The sequence below is a fragment of the Cyrtonyx montezumae genome, unplaced genomic scaffold (assembly GCF_038088225.1).
Source record: "Cyrtonyx montezumae isolate F1298 unplaced genomic scaffold, pur_monq_1.0 scaffold_0, whole genome shotgun sequence".
Lineage (NCBI taxonomy): Eukaryota > Metazoa > Chordata > Aves > Galliformes > Odontophoridae > Cyrtonyx > Cyrtonyx montezumae.
Window position 1 is genome coordinate 6988842 of NW_027071824.1, and position 20213 is coordinate 7009054.

Here is a 20213-nt window from a genome sequence, read left to right on the forward strand (position 1 = left end):
TCATGAAATCTCATGGCCTGCCTGTAGATCCTGGTGATAACATACAGTATTACTGAATCATTTACAAAAAGCCAATGATGAGGAAACTTATTAAAAAAAAAAAGAAAAAAGAGGTTCTTTAGCCACTTCTGTTTACAGGGAAAATACAGAACTTAGGGACAATGAAGACTTCTTCATTTGTTTATCAATAGTTAAAAAAGCCACAAAGTTGATGTTCTCAAATTTATATGTTTTGATATTTAAAAAGTCACTTCATCCTATTTTGGAAAAATACAGAAATACTGGGATTTTGAGAGAAGCACTGTTATTTTTTTCTCACTTAAAAACGTGATGATCTGTACATGAAATTAAAAAAGGCTAAGGAAAGATTGCTTAAAAAAATAAAAATGATGTGCAAAGGCTTTTTGCCAATATAACTTAGAAATTACCATCTGTCACCTCTAAATAAGAGTAGAAATTCTCATTAATCAGTTTGATAATCAGTAGAATATTGAGATCCAGAATTACTCAGTTGGCATAGTTCCTATAGTTTCTATAAAATATGAATACATCCTCTTGTAATAAAACATGCTTGATGTGATGGTTTCCAGTTGGCTCTTCTATGTAGTACTTATTTTATGAAGGGCTAACATATATCACAACTTCTGACATACAATAAGGAATAAGGCAAAAATTGTGGAGATAGTAGATCAGAATCAAGGAGCCTGTGTCACAAACTAGTCATAAAGTATCAGAAATCAGAATCATGTAAGTATTTTATGGAAACCTGTCACGGACTGGTAGGGAGCCCCTCTGACACTCCTGGGCAAATCTCTTCCCTGCCAGCTTTCACTGCATTTCTCTGTAGCAGTACAGTGTGGTCCAGCTTGTGACTTAAATGCAGAAAAGGAAGATAATGCTAATTCTGAGAGATTTCTCTGCAGTCAGAAAATACTTTGTACCTTCTCCCAGTGGAATTGCATTTGTATCAAGCTCCATTATTCTTTATCATAAGAAAGGAACCAATTAGTTTAAATTCACTAAAGGGTACTGTTAGGGCTTGAATTTCTGATGGTGCAGTTGAGCTCAGAGTATACTATAAAAAGGTGAAAATATAAATATGTTTGGAATTAAAATCATCCACGCTGTACTTGAAGGCTTAATTAATTAATTTTCCCATTTATCAGTTCTGTTTTCTCAGTGACAATCCAGGCTCCTGTATGAGGACAAGATATTTGCATATGGCTGTACATGTCTAATGCTCATTTTTTTTCCTTTCTCTTAGTATAGAATGGCAGCCCTATGTTGTACATCTCCCAGGCTTTCCCACTCTTTGTTTTCAGTTTTTCTTATAACTTAATTATTTATTAAAAAAAAATAATCATGATTCATGTGGGTGAAAAGTAAATTCTAAACACATGAATTAAAATGATATATAGATAAGAAGTAATACGTGTGTGCATATGACAATGTACCATTCCTTGCACAAAAACAGTTTTCAAAGTTAGGATTTGCATCTGTTGGGTTTTTCTTCCTCCTAGTTTTGCGCTCTTCAGTCTCTCTGCTTTTATCAGCTTTTCCCAACTAGAAGCAAGAAATCATACTCTGCTTTTAAGTATGCATTTATACTTAGAGAAGCTGATCTTATACATGATTCTAAATTTGTGTGTATCACTGAAAAACAAGTATTTGATTATACACAACTTTTCTCACAGGATTAGGCCCTAATGAAGTACAGGTTCATTATCACTATTTTGACAGGCAGGATACCCATAATATACAATGTATAGGATAAAAAGCACTGAGAAAGACTAAGATTGCTTCTCTTAAGATGCTTCAATGAGAACATGTGAAACAGAGAATAATAGTTGGAATCACTGACAGAAGTTGCAGATTTCAGGGACTGAATAATTATTTTATTCCTTTATTATAAATTACCATACCAAATGCTGTTAGTGTGGATATTTTGGTTTTGAAGGCAATCAGACAAAGGGAAAAGTTTTCTATTTGCATAGTCAAAAATGCATTCTAACGCACAAAGGAGGTGATCGCATATTTTTGCGTTCCATTAAATTTACATTCTTACATACACATCTTGTTCAATAAACATTGTAAATGGATCAGGTTTGTCTGTGCTGCAACTGTTGAAGCCTGTGACACTGCAGTGAGGTGTAATTGGGTCCCATGTCTTACGTGCATTGAAACATGAGCCATCTGTTTGAAAAGTAGAGTGATGCTACTGCTGATCTTGTACTGTTCTGGACCATTTTTACAGATAACAAGATTGTCTCCCATTTGCTGGTGGCTGAACCAGAGAAGATCTATGCGATGCCTGACCCCACTGTTCCAGACAGTGACATCAAAGCACTTACCACTCTTTGTGACCTGGCAGACAGAGAACTGGTGGTGATCATTGGATGGGCTAAGCATATTCCAGGTACATGTAGTATTTATTGCAGATAAATTACATACATAAATCATGACAACTGTTGTTATGCTCGTGTTAAAAAAAAAAAAAAGTGATTTGTTCTCCCACTAAAAATTTTTCTCAGGGCTCCAGATTATTCATGTAGGATATAGGTTAGATGATACTATATCCTAGATAGGAAATGGTATTATTCTTGCTATGAGTGTTACCACACTTGTAATCTTTACATGCCACCCAGTGAATCAGTTTTTTTTTTCCTATCTGTTATTTTTATGATATAAATTTGCTACCAGAGCTTGATATGAAGGGTAGTGTAGGTAATCTGAAGACATCACCTAATTCAGCAGGAGACAAATGTAAATCTTGATCTTTTCTTTTGCAAAGGCTGTGTTACCTTGCTCTGACCAGAGGAGCTGCAAAAATTCAGTTCTGTTTTGGCATGGCACAGAGGAATTGCTCTTTTTTAATTTAACTAGTCTGAGAACTGGTTTGTACCAGCAGTTCAATAGAAGGCATTGAATTGTACCAAAGGACATCTTGCAATAACTTGATGGTTCTTTTGTCTGCATGAAACAGACTGGATTGTTTACATGCTGATGTTTGTAAAGCTACATGGCCAGAAAAGCAGAGTCATCAAAAGTAGTCTCTTGCAAGATCAGTGATTTCATCAGATAATATTTGGGGTATGTTTTCTGTAGATGCAGAAGTATTTTTCTCTTCTGAAGGTAAATATACAAGTTTGTAGAGAGTCTCCAGGATTCTCAGTCTGTTGCCTTTTGCAAGTGGTACAGTCCCACAGACAATATTATCTTTTTTTTCTTGTTTCTGCAGATGAGTGGGAATGTTTGTGTTTTCATCAGCTTATTAGTTTTCTAATTTCCGTAGTGAAGCTTATAGAAAATTAAGGAATTAAAAAATATCATTTCTTGAGTAATAGAAGTTCCTCATTTTAGACATGCTTTTGGGATACCTTAAGATTCATAATAGAATGAATACTGCAGCCAGTAGTCTGTATGTCATAGCTAAATATATATTTTTTTATTAACATCAAAAGAAATCAGAGAAATAGTCATCTGTTATTAGTAGAAACAACACTGAGAGTTTTGAGACACTTCTTCATTCACACAAATAGAATGCATAGTGTCTATACTCCAGTTTTTTATCTTCATCCTAGAATTCTCTGACATTTATCATTGTACAAACATAAACATTAGGTGAAGATTGTTTTTTCTTGGGCTTTGGGTTGTTGTGTTTTTCCTTTATGATAGCCAGTGCAAGGCCTCAGTTGCTCTAGTAGGTGCTTCTGGGTCATCTCTGATAAATATAGACACTAATAGATAGAATAATAAAATAGTGTTCATATTTATGGAAACATACTGTACTTCAGATGAAAAACAACAGCCTACAGCTTGTGAAATAGTTTGTAGGCCATACTGTTGAGATTTAGTCATTCCCTGCTGCAAGTGTTGTATAAACAAGCTTTTGTATCACAGGCATTGTTTTTCTGGTACAGTTAACTTATTTCTGTCTCCTTAAACTAGTTTGTCTTTATGCTTTGAATGCTACAGTAATTTCTTTAATCAAATTGATGGAAGTCCCTTTCCCAGCCCACAGTGAAACCAATTTATTGGTCATGATACGCCAGCTATGTTGCTAACAGTCGTAACGAACTGTCAGGCAATATCGCAGTGAAGCTAATTTGAAGTCATTAGGTGTGCAGCGTTCAGGCAACAATTTGTTACAGTGGTTAGGAACACAGCTGACATTTCTGAATGGCTTTGTTCAGAGCAGTTCTAGATGAGCCCGAGCAAATTGTAAACTAATTTAAACATCACTCTGTATTATACTAGCTACTTTGTCTTACACTGGTTGCTAATAAAGCACCCCAAATTAAGTCAAAATGAGTTAAACAGGTGAATTTGAGTTTTATCTTTGGAAGATACACAGATCACCTTAGCCAAAATAGAATTGTTCTCAAAGAAGTCAGTTACAGCAGTTGCGAGAAACTTCTGTCAGCTTGATTTGTGAACATGTTGCATAGATTTACTTTAGCTGGAGGGGTAGGAAGAGCAGAGAGATGAGTCTGAGCAGCCGTTAAAATGATGGCTTTGGTTAGCATGAAAAAGCTATTGGATGGTCTAACATGGCACTGCAAATTTAAAGTCTGAACTGGTTGAAGAATATTTCTGACATGAGGCAGGACTTTATTACAGGGTAAACTCAAAAGCACACCTGCCATGGAAAACCTCACTGAGTTTACTGACTTCACATTATTTAGATATGGGAAAAAAAAAAAAAAAGCACCCACATTAAGCAAGGAGAAAAAGCAATCCGTTTATAAGCCTTCTAGTAACAGAGGATAGTGATAAAATCTCTGCTTGTTGCCTGGTATTCGATCACAAAAATCAAAATGCAAAAGGCCTTGACACGGTAAAGGGCAAATGTGATGAGCTGTTGTAGCCTGGTTCTGAATGATGCTGTGCTGCTCAACTTGCACTGCCTATGCTCAGCTGATTGTCTGGCACAAAACAACTTGTAGTAAAGCCCAGATTGGTGCTAGCTGCTCATTGTCTGAACTAGCAGATGTTAACCTAACAGAACAGAACTGAAAAGAGGGTAAGTAAGAAAAAGGATACAGATTTCGTGAAAGTTCTCTGCAGCTTCATGTACCAAGTGAATCCTAAGTGTAAATCTTTTGGAATCAATTAATTACACCTGTAGTGAATTTGTGCCTAGCACAGCAAATCAGCAATCAGCAAATCTTCCTTTCCTATAGTGATTTCTTAGGGTTTAGCGTAATTAAAGGCCCTTATATATCAGGTGCATAATAAGATCTTGGTTGTAAAGCATTGCAATTCAAAGTAAAATCTGTATTTATGGGAAGAAACAAAATGTTTTTGTTGTTCTAACAGAAAGTCTTTTAATGAGATTATCTATGAAAAGGTAATAATACAGTATGCATTCTTCCTTATCCAGCCATTTCCCATTGCAGTCGCATAGTAAAAATAGTTTTAGAATCATACAAAGTTGGAATGCTTTCATAAAATCATTAGTATTTTTGTACTTTTGGAAACATTTTCAATAGTTGCTTTTATTGAAAAAAAAAGTCTCTGCCAACAACAAAATGAAATATTGAAAGAAAAATATATATGGAAAGCCTTTATCAGTAAATAGAATTAGTCGCCTTGCATTTATAAATCAAATAAATGGAAAGCGTGTTGTTATGAAACATGACCATGTCTTATCTGAAGAAGAGAGAGATCACAATGGCATTAGGAAATGCTTGACTTTAGTTACAGGAGCGTAAGGGCACAAGAACAGATGATGGTGCCCTAATAGCCCTTTTTAAGAATGACAGGGCCCCACCATTAGCATCCTTTTATATCCTTGGAAATTGCTCATGCCTCGCTTTTCTGGTTCCTATCTGCCTGACTCTTTTTTATTTCTCTTTCAATTTCATCCGCGCTCGGATAAGCGCATGCTAACACAATATGATTGAGCTGTAAAATGGAACGCTGTCGCCTCTAATCTCTTTTATGTAGATATGGAGGTACTTCCACACTCCACTTCATTCTCTCTCCATTGTTGGCCTTTTTAGAATGCGTTGCCGAGTAATGGAGGCTCAGTCAAATATTAGAGCTAGGTTTCACAGGGTGTGATAAGAAGATTATCAGCCCAGCAGTCAGATCTATTGTTGTTCTTTGTGTCAGATTAAAATATTCCGATGTACTGTAACTTCGTTAGGAAAATACTGAAGGTGCTTAGGGAGAGACTGATGCTGCTTCATCTCCTGCGTGATGAGACAAAACCCCTATTAAGTGACCTAAATAAATTGTAAATATATTTCTGAAGCCTCTGCATGACTTTTGTTGTGCATTATTTGATTATATTTTATTTATTTTTACCCTATTTTTTCTTTGTCACTTAAATAAATAACTTACTTAATTCAGTGTTTACTGATGGTTGAGTTTCCCATCTTCTGTTTTGTATTTTTTGGAGGATCCAGCATGAAATCTGTTGTACTTAAAGTCTTTTCTGTTATGGGTAGAATTCTACTAATATCCACTCACAGTTTCAGAGTCATTTAGACACAATCTCTGTAATGTAGCTATCTCATTGACATTCAGTAAAAATGTGCAATGTTCTTTTCATATTAAGTAGAGGCAGGAAACATTAAGCTCTTAAAAATGTGCATAACAGGAAGCTAAAGACAAAACGTTCTCTAAAAAATTTGCATGCATGAAAAAGCATCAAGCAGACCATAGAAATCAACTTTTTGCACTTAAAATGAAAAATTTGTTTTGAAACAGTAAATCAGACTAATACATCAAAAATAACTACTTACATTATTTAGTAAAACAAGCCTGCTTGTCTTCAACTGTGTCGGTGTTTTGCTAGCAGTAACAGTGTTCAAGAAGGGGAGTACTTAGAAATTGTTACAGCCACTGGTGCCTGTATTAAAGAAAAAAAAAAGAGGGCACGATTTTGATGGAGCAAATCCAAGGATGTTTTGAATATTTTAGTGCTAATGTTAATGTTTTATGAAACATTATTGTTCCAGCATACTCTTTGTGGAGGACAATATTTAAGCTTTCCTTACCAGAGCAGCTCTCAGGGGTATGCTTTAACATTTTAATACTGAACAAGAACATGATTCGCTGTAGAGCTGTCATTTCCAAAATGCCCTTTACTCATCATTTGTTCGTGAGGTGCCGCCTCATGCAGGTAAAAGTACAGGAAAAAAAAGTTGACCATAATCACTATAAGAGAGCTAATGTTCAGGGAAGATTCGTGGTGCAAATATGGATTGGGTACATATGTACCTGTTCTCATGCGTATAGTTGTATCTGAATCTACATTTTAATTAACATACAGCACATTATTAATGGAAAGTGTTCTGAATGTTATTTCATGGTAGTATTTGTGTCAGTAGGACTCTGAAGACAGGCTGAAATCCTGTGCTGCCTCCCATATTTCAGCTACAACCAGCATACTGTTTGTCATCCAGATCATCCTCAAGATTGTTATTGAGGAATCTAATACAGAATCAAGGGGAAATTAATGTCACCTTGTATGCCCATACCATGCTCCTTGCAGCTGTAAAATTAGTTGTTTCAGCTGAGGTTGAGGCTTCCTGTAGACTGCCAACTGAACTGAGCCCCATTGGAGACAGCAGCCATCTATAGTCCCCTGTCACAGGGTCACCCAATTTCAGAGACAGGTGCATATGGAAATGTCATGTTTACTGCTCATGTAACAAGGAATGGAGCATGAGCTGTTTCCTGCTGACTAGGAGGTTTGTAGTGATAATAACTTGAGCCTCCTGGGGAATCAGGACATCCTGCCCTTTATCAGTGGAGACTGTGAGTTCTCTTTGCCTTCCATTTATCAAAAGCTTACTATCTGCTCTTCTTTCAACTTCAACTTCTTTCTACAAACATGCACTAATTATGGAAGTCAGGCATGCTTTTCATGTGATGGGAGTGTTCTTCAACTCACAGCTTGCATGACATACATCACTCGAGGGACATCATTCCCTGGGCCTTACAGGTGCAAATTTGAGCCAAGAGGTTCCTTAAAGGCAACAGACATTTTTCAGATAGGTCACTAATTCCGTACAATCTGGGAAATCAGCAACTATGGGTTTTATTTTCAAGCATGGATAGATCATTGGGCACTGCCAGTGTTTAGATCACCATACTGATTCCACCTCCTCTGAGAAACAGAGACCAGGAGTGTGCCTACAATGCTAGTAGTTCAGCTGTCCCACTGGTTTACATCAGTATATTTTACTTCATTTGAAGTGGTAGGAATGGTGGTGTTTTACCTTTTTTTTTTTTTCTTGTATTCTGATGCATCCCACAGAATGTACAGATGATTTTGCAAGGCAGGGAAGAGGTTAGATTTCTGGGAAAATATGTGAACAAACACGTCCACAGTCTCTTAGCAATTTCAAAATGAAACAAGAATCTGTAGAAAAGTAAAAAACAGTTAAAGGGAAGTCCATTTGATTGTTTTAAAAATAATTTAATTTATCCAACTGAGTCAGAAGTGGATTTGGTACTGTAGTGACTGGGAAATTGAGTATAAAAAGTGGTAGGCTCTGTGTGCAACTAGACATGCACGTACTCTTAGTGTGTCTGCTTATCAGAACAAACTACTTCCAGGTCTGGATTGAGACAGACAGCAATACAGAGGTGAGGGAGTTCCTTGTACGACTAGATGCAGATGTCCCAGGGTAAAAGGATCAGTTTAGTTTTTTGGCATCACTTCTGGCACATTTTACTACCATTAAATTAACTAGAGGGAGAAGAATATATTCTCAGATGTATAAGCATCTTCTGCAAATTTTATATGAATATAAAATAAAGGCGCAGTAAGCTTGAAATGGTACTGTTGGAAAAGCGTCTGAAACTCTTGCTGGTTTTGGCTTTAGACTTCCTATTTTTTCATTGAAAAATCTCATTTAAGGATAGTTGTCACTAAAATAAATTGTGGAATTCACAAGTAACAAAACAGCTTGGCTCAACACATATGTTTTTACTTTTATTAATGAAAAGAATCCTGCATTAAAATAAGCTTCCCTCAAAATCCAAATTAAACAGTGTCTTCATCTTTCTGAAGTTTACCTTTTATTAATATATAGGTAGGTAGGTACTGTCATCTTCCTTCATAGAGACTCTTTTTTTCCTGCTTAAAGCAGTTCTCTCCCTCCACCCATGCCCCCAACACACATACTACACTGTCTGGCCGTTGCACTTTTTTTTTTTCTGTCAGTGTCCCCCTTTATCTGCCTCAACCAATCTCCAAATGAATGCATGTCTATCATGGCCTTAGCTTTGACACTCTGGATATATTGATTAATAGTTGCCCTAAGCTCCTTTTAGCAAATCAAATTTTCACTTTTAGCAAGGATTTCGCCTCTGATTTATTCAGCAAAGTGAAATGCACTAAATTGACTTTGACATTCAGGGAAAATGGCTGAAAAACAAAGAGGGGAGGAAAGAGATATAAATTGTGTGGCAGCTGGAGAGTTCAAGCATAAAAGAGGCGGTCTTCTATAGAATATCACTGGTTAATTTGGAAACATGCATTTAAACAGGAATATAAATTATTTTCTTAAAATTAGATGTTTTTTAGGCCTAGGATTTGGGATATAATAAGGTTTACTTAGCAAAATACAATATATTCAACCGAAATTCATCACTTGCTAATCATGGTGCAAGTGTGGGATCCACTTTTGTTGCCACTAGTAATTATTATGTTAAACAAGGGACAAAGAGGTTCCTGAGTAGTTTTATAATAAATTGGTATTAATTGGTTTAATACTAAATTGGTAAATATCTTCCTACCGTTGCATTATGTTGTTCACTCCTGTGGCCCTTTAAAAATAAGAAATGATCGATAAGCAGAGCGAATCAACAGTAATGAATTCGAGTTCGTTTCATTTTCTTTCTGTAAACAAAAATGGCTATTACTTGATTCTTAAATGCAAGGGTGTAAAAAGATGCAGCAGTCACTCCCTATTACTCTTCTTGCACAATCAAGAGCTTTGTGTTATCCCAGCTGACTTATAGCTTGAGTTACACAGCCTGCTTCCCTGCTTGCAGACATTGAGTATTGAAGTGCTGGGTGGCCAGAATACATTGCTGCATATCTGAATATGTACAGAGTTGGTATGTATCGAATTAAATGAGAGGAAGATAATGAAGGCTTTTAAATCTCGTGCATTAACACATCTGGTTGTGGTGTTGATGTGGGGGGATTATAGAAGGGAGAGGTAATAAGATGCAAAATGAAAATGAATGAGACAGTTGGGTCTTATTCAGCTATCAGGCATTACAAGAATTTGTGGAACAAAATCCATACAGTGCTTTGTCCAGATAATCTGCAGAGACAGACCAGGAATCTGCAGTAAAATTGTCTGTCACCTGTGCACGAGTCAAATGCACCCTGTATGTGCCTGCTGTTTAGGGATCTGGCCCCAAAAGGCTGCACCTGCATCAGCGGTCAGCCTGATGGACCTGGCTCTGGCCTGGCAATGTGCAAAACCAGCCTCAAAGCAAGTATTTCCACTTACAGGACAACAGTGCTCACCTTTGTACCCACTGCTTGTGTGACGAACGGGTTTACTAGATTAGGCCTGTGTAAACTGTGGGTGACTCAGTAACAGTTTTCCTTATTCTGAGCCAACAAGGAATTAATCTTATTACCAGAGGGATGGAAGTCTAAATGAACCTTCTAATTATTTATTTAATTTTTTTGGTAAGCGATCTGAATCTGAGAAGTCAGCACTCATGGCCTTTTGCAAGTGGGACAGCCTCCAGAGTGCCATACAGGAGATAGCTGAGCCCTGTAGGTTTTCAGGCCTGTTATTTCCGTAGAATCCTTTCATTTCTTACCGTAATTTAGTTCAACTGCCAGCCGTGTTAAACAACTTCCAGTTAGGAGCATACGGTGAGAAACAGTTCAAACCTCCATATTTATCTCTGGGAACTTCTTTTCCTAAGCTTCCACATACCGTACAGTTGATACCTCAGGATGGCCAACTCCTTAGGAGTGGGAGTACGTGGCTGCAGGGCAGGAGGGTGCCTTGATTAGAAGCACACTATGAAACTTGGGACAAATCATGGAATTACTCTTTAGGTGAGAGAGAAATGCTGTAGAGTTGAGTTTGTTGGTTATGTTCAGTGTCACTGCTGCATTTATAGGACTCCTCTCCTGAAAACAAAACAGCTTTTTTCAACTAGCAGCAGAGTTTAAAGAGCATCCAAACAAAGACATTTTTTGTAAGTTTTAAAATTGCAATGTGATATATGAAGGCTTTGTTAGAGATGAGATCATGAATGTTACATGTCATTTAAATTGGCCTCCGAAAGGACCATGGCACATGCAGGGAATGCAGAACGAAAGCAGAGCGACATTACCCTCTTATGGCAACCATTAAGTGTATTTTAAACCAAACACATGACTTAAACACCTAACAGCCTCCAGCAAAAGTGTTATTTGCTCTGTTCTGGGTGGGGAAGACAAGGGCAGCTTTTCAGTGCTGTGTTGATACTGTAAATCCAGCGTGGGAGGAGGGAGGGGAAGGAGAAGCAGTGCCCGGCCTGGATTTAGAGCAGACAGGTCTCCACCTGTATGACTGGGTCAGCAGCACAGGATGGTCTAGTTTCCTGACGTCAGCTGAGACCGGCTAAATGCTGTAATTCTGAGGATGCCTCCTCTACTTTCTCTCTGGATGAGTTAGGCTTCACACCTGCTTAACCTACATTAGAATAGGATTAATTACCTGAATTGCAAGGCCCCCTTAGCCAGTCAGCACGTTTCTGGCAGGGCACATGGTGACCTGGGCCTTGTTATATATAGGATAGAGATAGCAGGGGGAGCATCTGGGCTATAATGGCAAGGCTTGATCCAGTCTGATCAACAGAATCAGCAATTTTTAAAAATGAGTCTGCAGTAATTGCCTTCTACATCAGCTGGATCATTCAAGAGCTTTATGAACTCCTTCCTTCTCTGTTGGTAAGCTTTTTATTGAGCAGTGCTCAATTTATGCACATATGTGCATACACGTTCAGAGAGAGAATCCCAGGAAACACAGGAGACTCCAAAGAGTGCAGATACTCAGTGCCAATGTGTTTAATTACCTCGATGAAACACTTGTTTGCTGTATCTTTTAAGTCAGTTTACCTTAATGCTTAAATTCATTTTCTTGAAGTCTAATACTTCATAGAGATTTTGGCAGGCAGGAGTATTAAGGTAATTTTCCATGGGAGGGAAAAAAAATAGAGAACCCTCCTTTTGTTTGAAAACCTGTTCTATAAAGAGAAAATTGTCTGACAGATCTGCCCGAGGGACTTTCCAGAACAAATTCCTGAGACACATATTATAGATGAGTGGAAATTCCATAGTATAGCTGAACTTTCTCCCCAAAATGTTTTTATCTGCCATGTTGTGCACCATCAGTTTCAATCAGCTGCATTAACAGTTGAGGCGAAATCAAATATTGAAATGAGATCCAACTACAGATGCAAAAGGCTCCAAGTTCAATGGAAACGGCACTTGAAAAGTGGAGTCAGCGAACTTATCTGTACATGTAATGCATGAGAACACAAGCGTGGGGAGCTGTGATGAAGATGGAGGAAGGGCAGGGGCAAATCTGCAGTCAGCATGCATCTAGCTGCTGGAGAGATAGGGGGGATAGTTCAGCATATAAAGGCTGCTGCTCATATGTTTGTTCACAGGTGAAGCTACGCTTAGTGGCGTAAACACAATGTGACATTAGCAGGCTGCAGGGTGTATTTTTAGCCAGAGATTTTCTTGTTGCTGTGTTTTAGCATCACACATTCGTTAATGAATGGGATCCAAATTTCCTACAATTCAAGCTGCATCTGATACTACGCAGAATTTACCATGATTCTTGAGACCTGTGTTAATCACAGTTGCAGTGAGAATAATTTTGATTCCTTCCCCACAATGGTTTCTTGCAGAAAGCCATTCAACGGTGTGAGCAGTTTTTCCCTTTTCCCTTCACTGAAGTTTCACAGAGATAAAGTTAACCTTTGCGTAGATTTGGGAGTCTATTGCTTAGAGAATCTTTAGCTATTGATTTAACATGCACCGTGTGCTGTGAGCTCCAGGTGATCCTCATTCAGAGAAATTCGTAGGAGTGTGATTTTCAAGGGTTTCTTTTTGTGTCACTGAACGTTTTTTAGATGCTGTTCGTGACTTGTGCTGAGCAGTTTGCTTAATTTAAGTCAATACAAATTTGGAGTTTGCAGTGACCTCAGGATTGTGCCTAGCACTTTAAAAAAAAAAAAAGATGAGCAACTCTTGTATCCTCAGATATGAATCCAGAAACACACCATGGTCTCTGTAGTCAAAAGCCCTCAGGTTCAGGGTGGTTTGGAAAACACAGTCCACAGGAAACCTAAGTAGAGCTCAGGAGAGATCTGCACGCACTACATAGGATAATTGAAGCATTTACAAACCTACAGAGGGCAGTGTCAGACAGAGGCTTAGATGGGCATTTCTGGTGAGAAAGTCAAGGGAAGAAGGCGTTGACAGTGAATATTTGCATCCTCATACCCTAATCAACCAGCATCAATGACAAACATGGATTTTTTCAGCGAAGCTGCATAGAGAGAAAAAAACTACTGCACTTAAGGAGGTTAACATGGGGAGACACGCGCTGCCCTGGGTACCATGATGTGCAGGACTACAGCCACTCAGGTGGACTGGAATTTGCCATTGATAGCTAGCTACACAGACAAGTGTACTCTCTCCATGGTGGAAAGTGGTGGCTATTTATATACAGAATGGCAACGCTAAACAATTTAGGAGAAGCAGTGAAGTGTGTCCTAGACAATTAAAAATGCAGTGAGAATTTTAGGTAGGCAAAATGTAATTATTTAATTGGAATTTGACCGGGATGCTTTTACACTGTTAAAATAAGTATAAATTACATGAGCTGTAGAACTTTAAATTATGAAAATATTTTGAGGTCTTTGAGCATGGTAATTGGAGCTATATATTCAACTTTGTTTTTAACCTGACACTTCATAATAGCTATTCCCTAAAGCAAGTTTTTTATTTTTTATTTTTTTTTAACATTATCGAATATCCCTTAGTGAAGCAAATTAGCAATCAGTCTGGAAAATATTTAAGTAGTTCAATCACATTATTTACACAGACACTTCCGTTGTGCAGAGTTCTCCGTGTTCCCAAATATTTGTAGGATCAGTTCCTCAGCTGTCAACGTTCACATTCGATCCTCCCTCTTTCGTAAAGCTTTATATGAAAGCCCATTTAGGTCAATAGAAAGAATTGCCTTGATTTCACTGGGCGTTGGATCAATCTTTAAATATGCAGGTCACAATCTGAAACCTATTTTCCTTCTGCTTGAATTCCCACTTTTGTTTAAACAGGGGAGGGAGGCTTGGTGCAATTCCGTTTATAACACTTTTTTTTTTTCTTTAATTAACAAGGGAATCCTATTGTGGAGAATTAGGGTCATTTACTGTAAGCAGAGTGAGAATCTGCTCTTATCTAGAACCATATTTCAGCTCTCATGGAAACATCAGCATGTCCAGAATGATAGAATGTTTATAGCTGAATATATTATTTAACTGTTGTGTTATCAGTGTGGTACAGATAAAAATCTACAGAAAGCCTGTGCTTAGTATTTGGGAGGATTCAAAATCAGTGTTCTGTATTCCTCTGAAAATAGGTTCTCTGACACTGTGGCTATAGACAGTGGTTCCATTTGTATCATACTGGCCAAAATGCACTCCCAAATTATCTACCTATCAGGTTGGGGAGTTTACAGGAATTTATCCTATAACGTTTATAGTGGTAAGGAGTGTTCTTCTGAGGTGATCAAAATTAAAACCTCTTTTCTTTCTTATGTACTTTTTCCCCCTGACTTAGTAAGGCTTTTTTTTTTATCATTGAGTTTTAGTATTTGGCTCGTAGCTTGCTGATTTTAAGGATGGAAGGCACAGTAAACCCTGTCCTGGCACTTCCATTGATACATTTGTACAGTGCTGAGGTGCAAGCTCCATGTTACATCCATACTTGGCTCGTTATCCTCTTATCAAGCTCTTTGCATCCCTTTGTTTATTTGAGGAGACAGGAAGACTGTGTGAAGGCTGCTTAGTCAGGGATATCAGCGTTGTTGGCAGGGGAGTGATTGCCAGTTGAAAAACAAGGCATTATTGCTCATTTTTTCCCTCTTATTAGTTTGATTACATTTGCAAATCAAATCAATCCATCAGACATGATCAGGCCTCGTCCGCATTTTAAGGAATAGTAATCTCCGTCTAATAAGATGCAAATGTGTCACATCGGTAAGTAACCAATAAATCATCGTCTTGTCTTTGGCAATCATTAAATATCAGAACCAACAGTCAATTTTTAGTATTTTCAATTTGCGATATGCCGCTGGAATATAAAGATAGATGGACGTAATTACACAAAGCAAACACTATTTCAGTTCATTCCAGACAGCAAATTTAGTGGAAGGTATAACTGGCTTGTCATCACACTACATTATTCCTGGCGGTTCATGCAAAGTTCACAGACAAGCTTCAAATGGACATTGCTTTTTCTACTTCCCTTAACAACATTCCTACTACCACCACCAAACTTCGATAAATGATTTGCAGTGCTGTAGGACATCACTCCCATCAGTGCAAAAAAAGGCACAGAAAGAGAAACATTCCACCTTCACACGCACTGTAGACACCTTGTGCATGTGTAGGACCGAAATCAAAACGTTTCGACATTCTGCTTCCCTCTTACTCTTTTTCTTCTTTTAGTTTTAGACATTTTAATCTGAAACTTCATTTTTTTCCACTAATAATGTATTTTTCACAAAATTTGTGTTACCTCATATTTGGTATTTTCAGTGCAGGCAGACGTCAAGAAGTATTGGGATAGAACTTCCCTTTTTCTACCTTTAATCTCCCATCTTTTCAAAGGAGTGGAAAATCAAATTGTTTTTCTTTATTCCTTTTTTTTTTTTTATTATTGATTTGGGATTTGGGAAAATTGATTGCCTTGTGTTCATTAATTGATACGTCTTTTGTCTGAATCACAATGTCTTGTTTTTCATTAATGACTCTATTTGTGTACACAATCCACACGCTTTTCAAGAGGGAAGAAACTGTAAGCTTCTGTACTGGAAGAACTAACAATACAAGAAACCAAATCTTGCCTTAAACAGAGAATGACTTTCCCTGAGCAGTTTTTTCTTGTTCTGGTGATATAGAGCAGCAAACCTGGCAATGCCATCCCTCTGGCAGAGGGAGTTTTGGTTTGGAAATCTCATTGCTGGCCTTTGTGGAGAAATGGGTGACATGAGGGAGAGCGTGCACTGCCTGCGCTGACACAAACGGCTGTGCAGATATAAGAAAAGAGGATTTCGTAGGCTTGCACTGACTTATGTAGGTTTCCAGTGCAGCGAAGCCAGACAGTGAGCTTACTGTGTTTGACCTTAAGAAACTTCACGGAGGTTTTTCATGCCCTGAATAGACCTGCTGCTGCAACACCCTGCCAGGCATGTTTCAGCTGATGCTCCTCCGGAAACTAAAGCTCATGTGCCTTGGAGTGACTTTTGTAGGGATCCTATAGCCTCTCTGTAATAAAATAAATTGCACAGTCACAGTTTGATGTGATCGGGTAGAGCAATTAAATGTAAATTTGGGAAGAGGCCTGCATGTGAGTGCACCTATGTTGCACTGAGCTCTTTGGCTGTCAGTTCTGTTAAGAAGACAGGGGGTGAGGAGTAGGATTTTGAAGACATGGATGTGTAGCTTCTCGTATGATTGCTGCACACTGTAGTTTCTTGGCAAGAAAAACTCTTGTTCTTTGATTATGGAAAACTGCAGAGAAGTCCTGTGAGTTGCACACAGCATCAGTTCCACATGCTGGAGATGCAGGCAACTTGAAGTGTCAGGTAACAAACTGTTCTTGCTGTTGTGAAACAAAAAATGGTATTAACTGTGGGCCAGATTTTATCTTCAAACTCAAATAATCAAAACTCAAGAGATTTATTCCATATACGAAGTGAAGCAACTAAGTGACTGTTGCTCCGTGGTGTTAAAGAAGTTTGGCCTTCTTTGGACTTTTTCTCCTATCTCTTTGTGTAACCACACTCCCGGATGCTTCATGTCTCAGTTGCTGGACTGATGCTGCTGCTTGTGAAAATCTCCTCTGTCTCTGTAATCTCCAGAGGCTCTAGTGAGTAAAAGCTGCACACAGAGGCCATGTGCCTAAGGAGCTCAGTACCAGAACCTTATGTTCTGTCTAACCAATTTACATACTACCATGGTATGTTTAATTTGCTTTTTCATCAAATCAATAATGGGTCTAATTGAAAAAATTGGCAGAACTACATGCAACCTAACTAGCAGTGTCAGTGTTTTCGGAAATCAGAAATGTAGCACAGCTATGCAAGTGACACCTGTGTTAGTGATGCACTTCTGTTCCTAATGTGTACAAAAACAAACATTGCTCAGGTGCAGCATCTGTACCAATTGATCACTATGCTATCAGAATTAATCACCTGGTATTCTGCTCGGAGAATAAAATTTACATCCTAATGTATGACAGTTATGCTTGCACTGCTAAAAATGGTGCTATTCACTCCTCTTTGAAGGTGTGCATGTTTTCCTAGGCAAGCCCAGCAGTTCTCATTCTTAGCAAGTTCTCAAATACCTGACGTGGCTTCTTCAAAGATGTGCTCCTACTGAACTGTGTGGTAGAATGGATTTTGTCCCTAGGATAGCATGTTTGGCTCAGGATGGGGCTGGCAGCTGTGCCCAGGCCAGTCCAGCCATGCTGCAGGTGCTTTGGCTCAAGGCAGGGAGGAGCAAATGGGAGCTGCTACCTTCATGGCCAACAGTGCTCATGGGCAGTGGGGCTTGGGGGAGGGGGCTGCCCAGGTGCACCATACGCAGGGTGCGAGCAGGTGACTGTTGGTTTTAAAGGAAGACAATTTGACTTTGTGCTCTGTGTAATTACAGAGCTGGCTGGGTTTAAAATAAGGTAAAGTCATTAGCATAGGGTAATCACCTTTGATGCTAAAATCAAAATAATAACAATAGAGAAATATGGTGCTTTTCAGAGGAATTTTGTAGGGATTTTTTATTATGCGGCTAATTACGTATTTACATGTAATGGCACGAGCAGAGCCATTACAGTCCATTGGGTAAATAATATGCATTTTAAAAACCATTTATAAATATGTATTTATTTGATGGACCAGAACGGTTTCTGGAAGTCATTCTCATCCACTGAGTAAATAATATGTGGATTGCTTTTAAAAATAAATATGTATTTCTCCAATAGACATTCCAGGCCATTGGGTAAATAATATGCATTTTTCAAATATACAAAAAAAAAAACCAAAAACGCATGAATGTATAGAAATCTGGCCTAAATATGTATCTTCCTGAGAGATCAAAATGACGCCAGAGGTGTCAGGAATAGCTTTGAAATGTCTGTTTCGAATTGTCAGTCTGTGTCACAACCCAGAGTTAATTAAATGTATTTTATGCATTTTCATACATACTGTATAATATCAATGTCTGTTTATAGTTTTATAACACAAGCGCACTTGACCCTCTTACTCAGTGTTATAAAGTCAGCACTGTGTGGCTGAAATTGTAGTTTTACTTTATGTTCATCTCTATGCAGCACAAAATATGTATATCCTACGGTCTTCGAGAGAAGTACAGGGAAAAAAATTTGGTTTTAGGGCTTCAGTCTCAGGCAGACAGGGAAACCACTCCTTCTGTGGCTCTGACACCGAGCTGCTTTGTCACCTTGAGCAAACCATTGTACTTCCTCATGGGCAAACTCTGATTTGTGCCTCCAGTTTTGGGAGTCCTCTGATAGCTATAGGTTTAGAACATGAAACATGGTTCGCAGTGTGCTAGCATTGAAAGATGTGAGCACAGCACATTGTTGGTTTATTTATTGTATGTACAGTGAGCTAGAGCAGATCCTCCTTTTTTATAAACATTTTAGCCACTCTGTCCTTCCTTCCATTTTGTGTACTCCTCGAGGATGCTCAGTATATTTAGTAGGTTTTTTTTTTCCTGGTGGTATTAGTTTGGTGTTTTTCCAGACATTACCTGAATAAAGTATCTCAGCAGCCCTTTGAAATTAGTACCTACCTCCACAGCCTGCACAGAAAGATAAATAAATAAGTAATAAGACAGAGTGGTTACAGTGACTCCAGCAGTCTGATTTTTACTTTGATACTGAGGGAATGAAAATGAAAATTCATAGTAGGAATGTGTTTCTACTGGAGCTCTATTACAAAGAATCACAGCAACAGTGAGGTGATACTACACAAGTGCTTTTGGAGCAGTCTCTCATGGGTAACCCTGCACAGACATCTCAGAAAACAATATTTGGCCTTTAGACCAAACGTTATGTGAGAGCACAATAAGCGTGGTGTTTTGACAGAAGACATGAGCAAATTCAAACTTCCTTCTCATACTACAGGTAGAGCTACGAGATGCATGACAGAAGCTGTAGTGAGTGGATGGTCAAGTAGAGTCATGTCAAAAAAAGGTGTTTAAAAGCAAAGCATGAGAAGACGAGAAGACAGGTAAAGAAATAAAAAATGGTCCATCGGTATTAAAGTTACACTTCAGACCTTAGTGATGACACATCCACAAACAGCACAATCGTGCTTCCCATGTTATGTTTAAAAGTATTGGCAGCTGTGTGCAAATACTGAATGCTAGAGTTCAACGTTTCGTGGTTGCTCACAACCACAACATAGGACATCAAATGAGGAATGAAAAATAAAGCCCAGCTTTCATGTCACAGTGAAAGTGAAACTTTTTAGGGCACAGAACTGCACAGAGAAAAAGCCCACCAGTTAAGTTAGGATGGAGCATCACTGGTGAGAGTTTAAGCTGAGCTCAAGTGATTAGCAGGGTCTAGCAGAAGGAAAGCACATAATTATCTGAGATACTGTTGACTCAGCCTGGTCATAACCAGTTGCCAATTTGCTTGGACATAATAGTGGAAGGAGCTGCAGATATTGAACACAGAGGAAGGGAGTGGATGTGGTGATATTAAGTATCTGTCCATTAACAGATGAGAGTCTTGGGATAAAATGTAAAGGTGATGAGGGTTAAGGTGGCACAACTGTAAAAGACGTGGTGTGTATATCTTAGTTACTTTGAGATCATTTCGAATGTGACTGTTAAATTCTCTGTATAATTAAAAGGGATAGGAACATTGTACATTTTGTTGCAAATTGATATGATCTCTCTTGTCA

At 38.3% G+C, this 20213-nt stretch overlaps 1 protein-coding gene across 11 annotated transcripts in view; it reads left to right on the plus strand.

The window, feature by feature from the left end:
- The window catches only part of ESRRG (estrogen related receptor gamma), a 376167-nt gene that overhangs the window by 330087 nt on the left and 25867 nt on the right, over positions 1-20213 (plus strand). For all 11 annotated transcript variants that reach the window (XM_065744802.1, XM_065744469.1, XM_065744720.1 and 8 more), the window contains one exon: positions 2255-2416. In XM_065744802.1, the coding sequence (XP_065600874.1) occupies positions 2255-2416 (162 nt within the window). The remainder of the gene's footprint in view (positions 1-2254; positions 2417-20213) is intronic.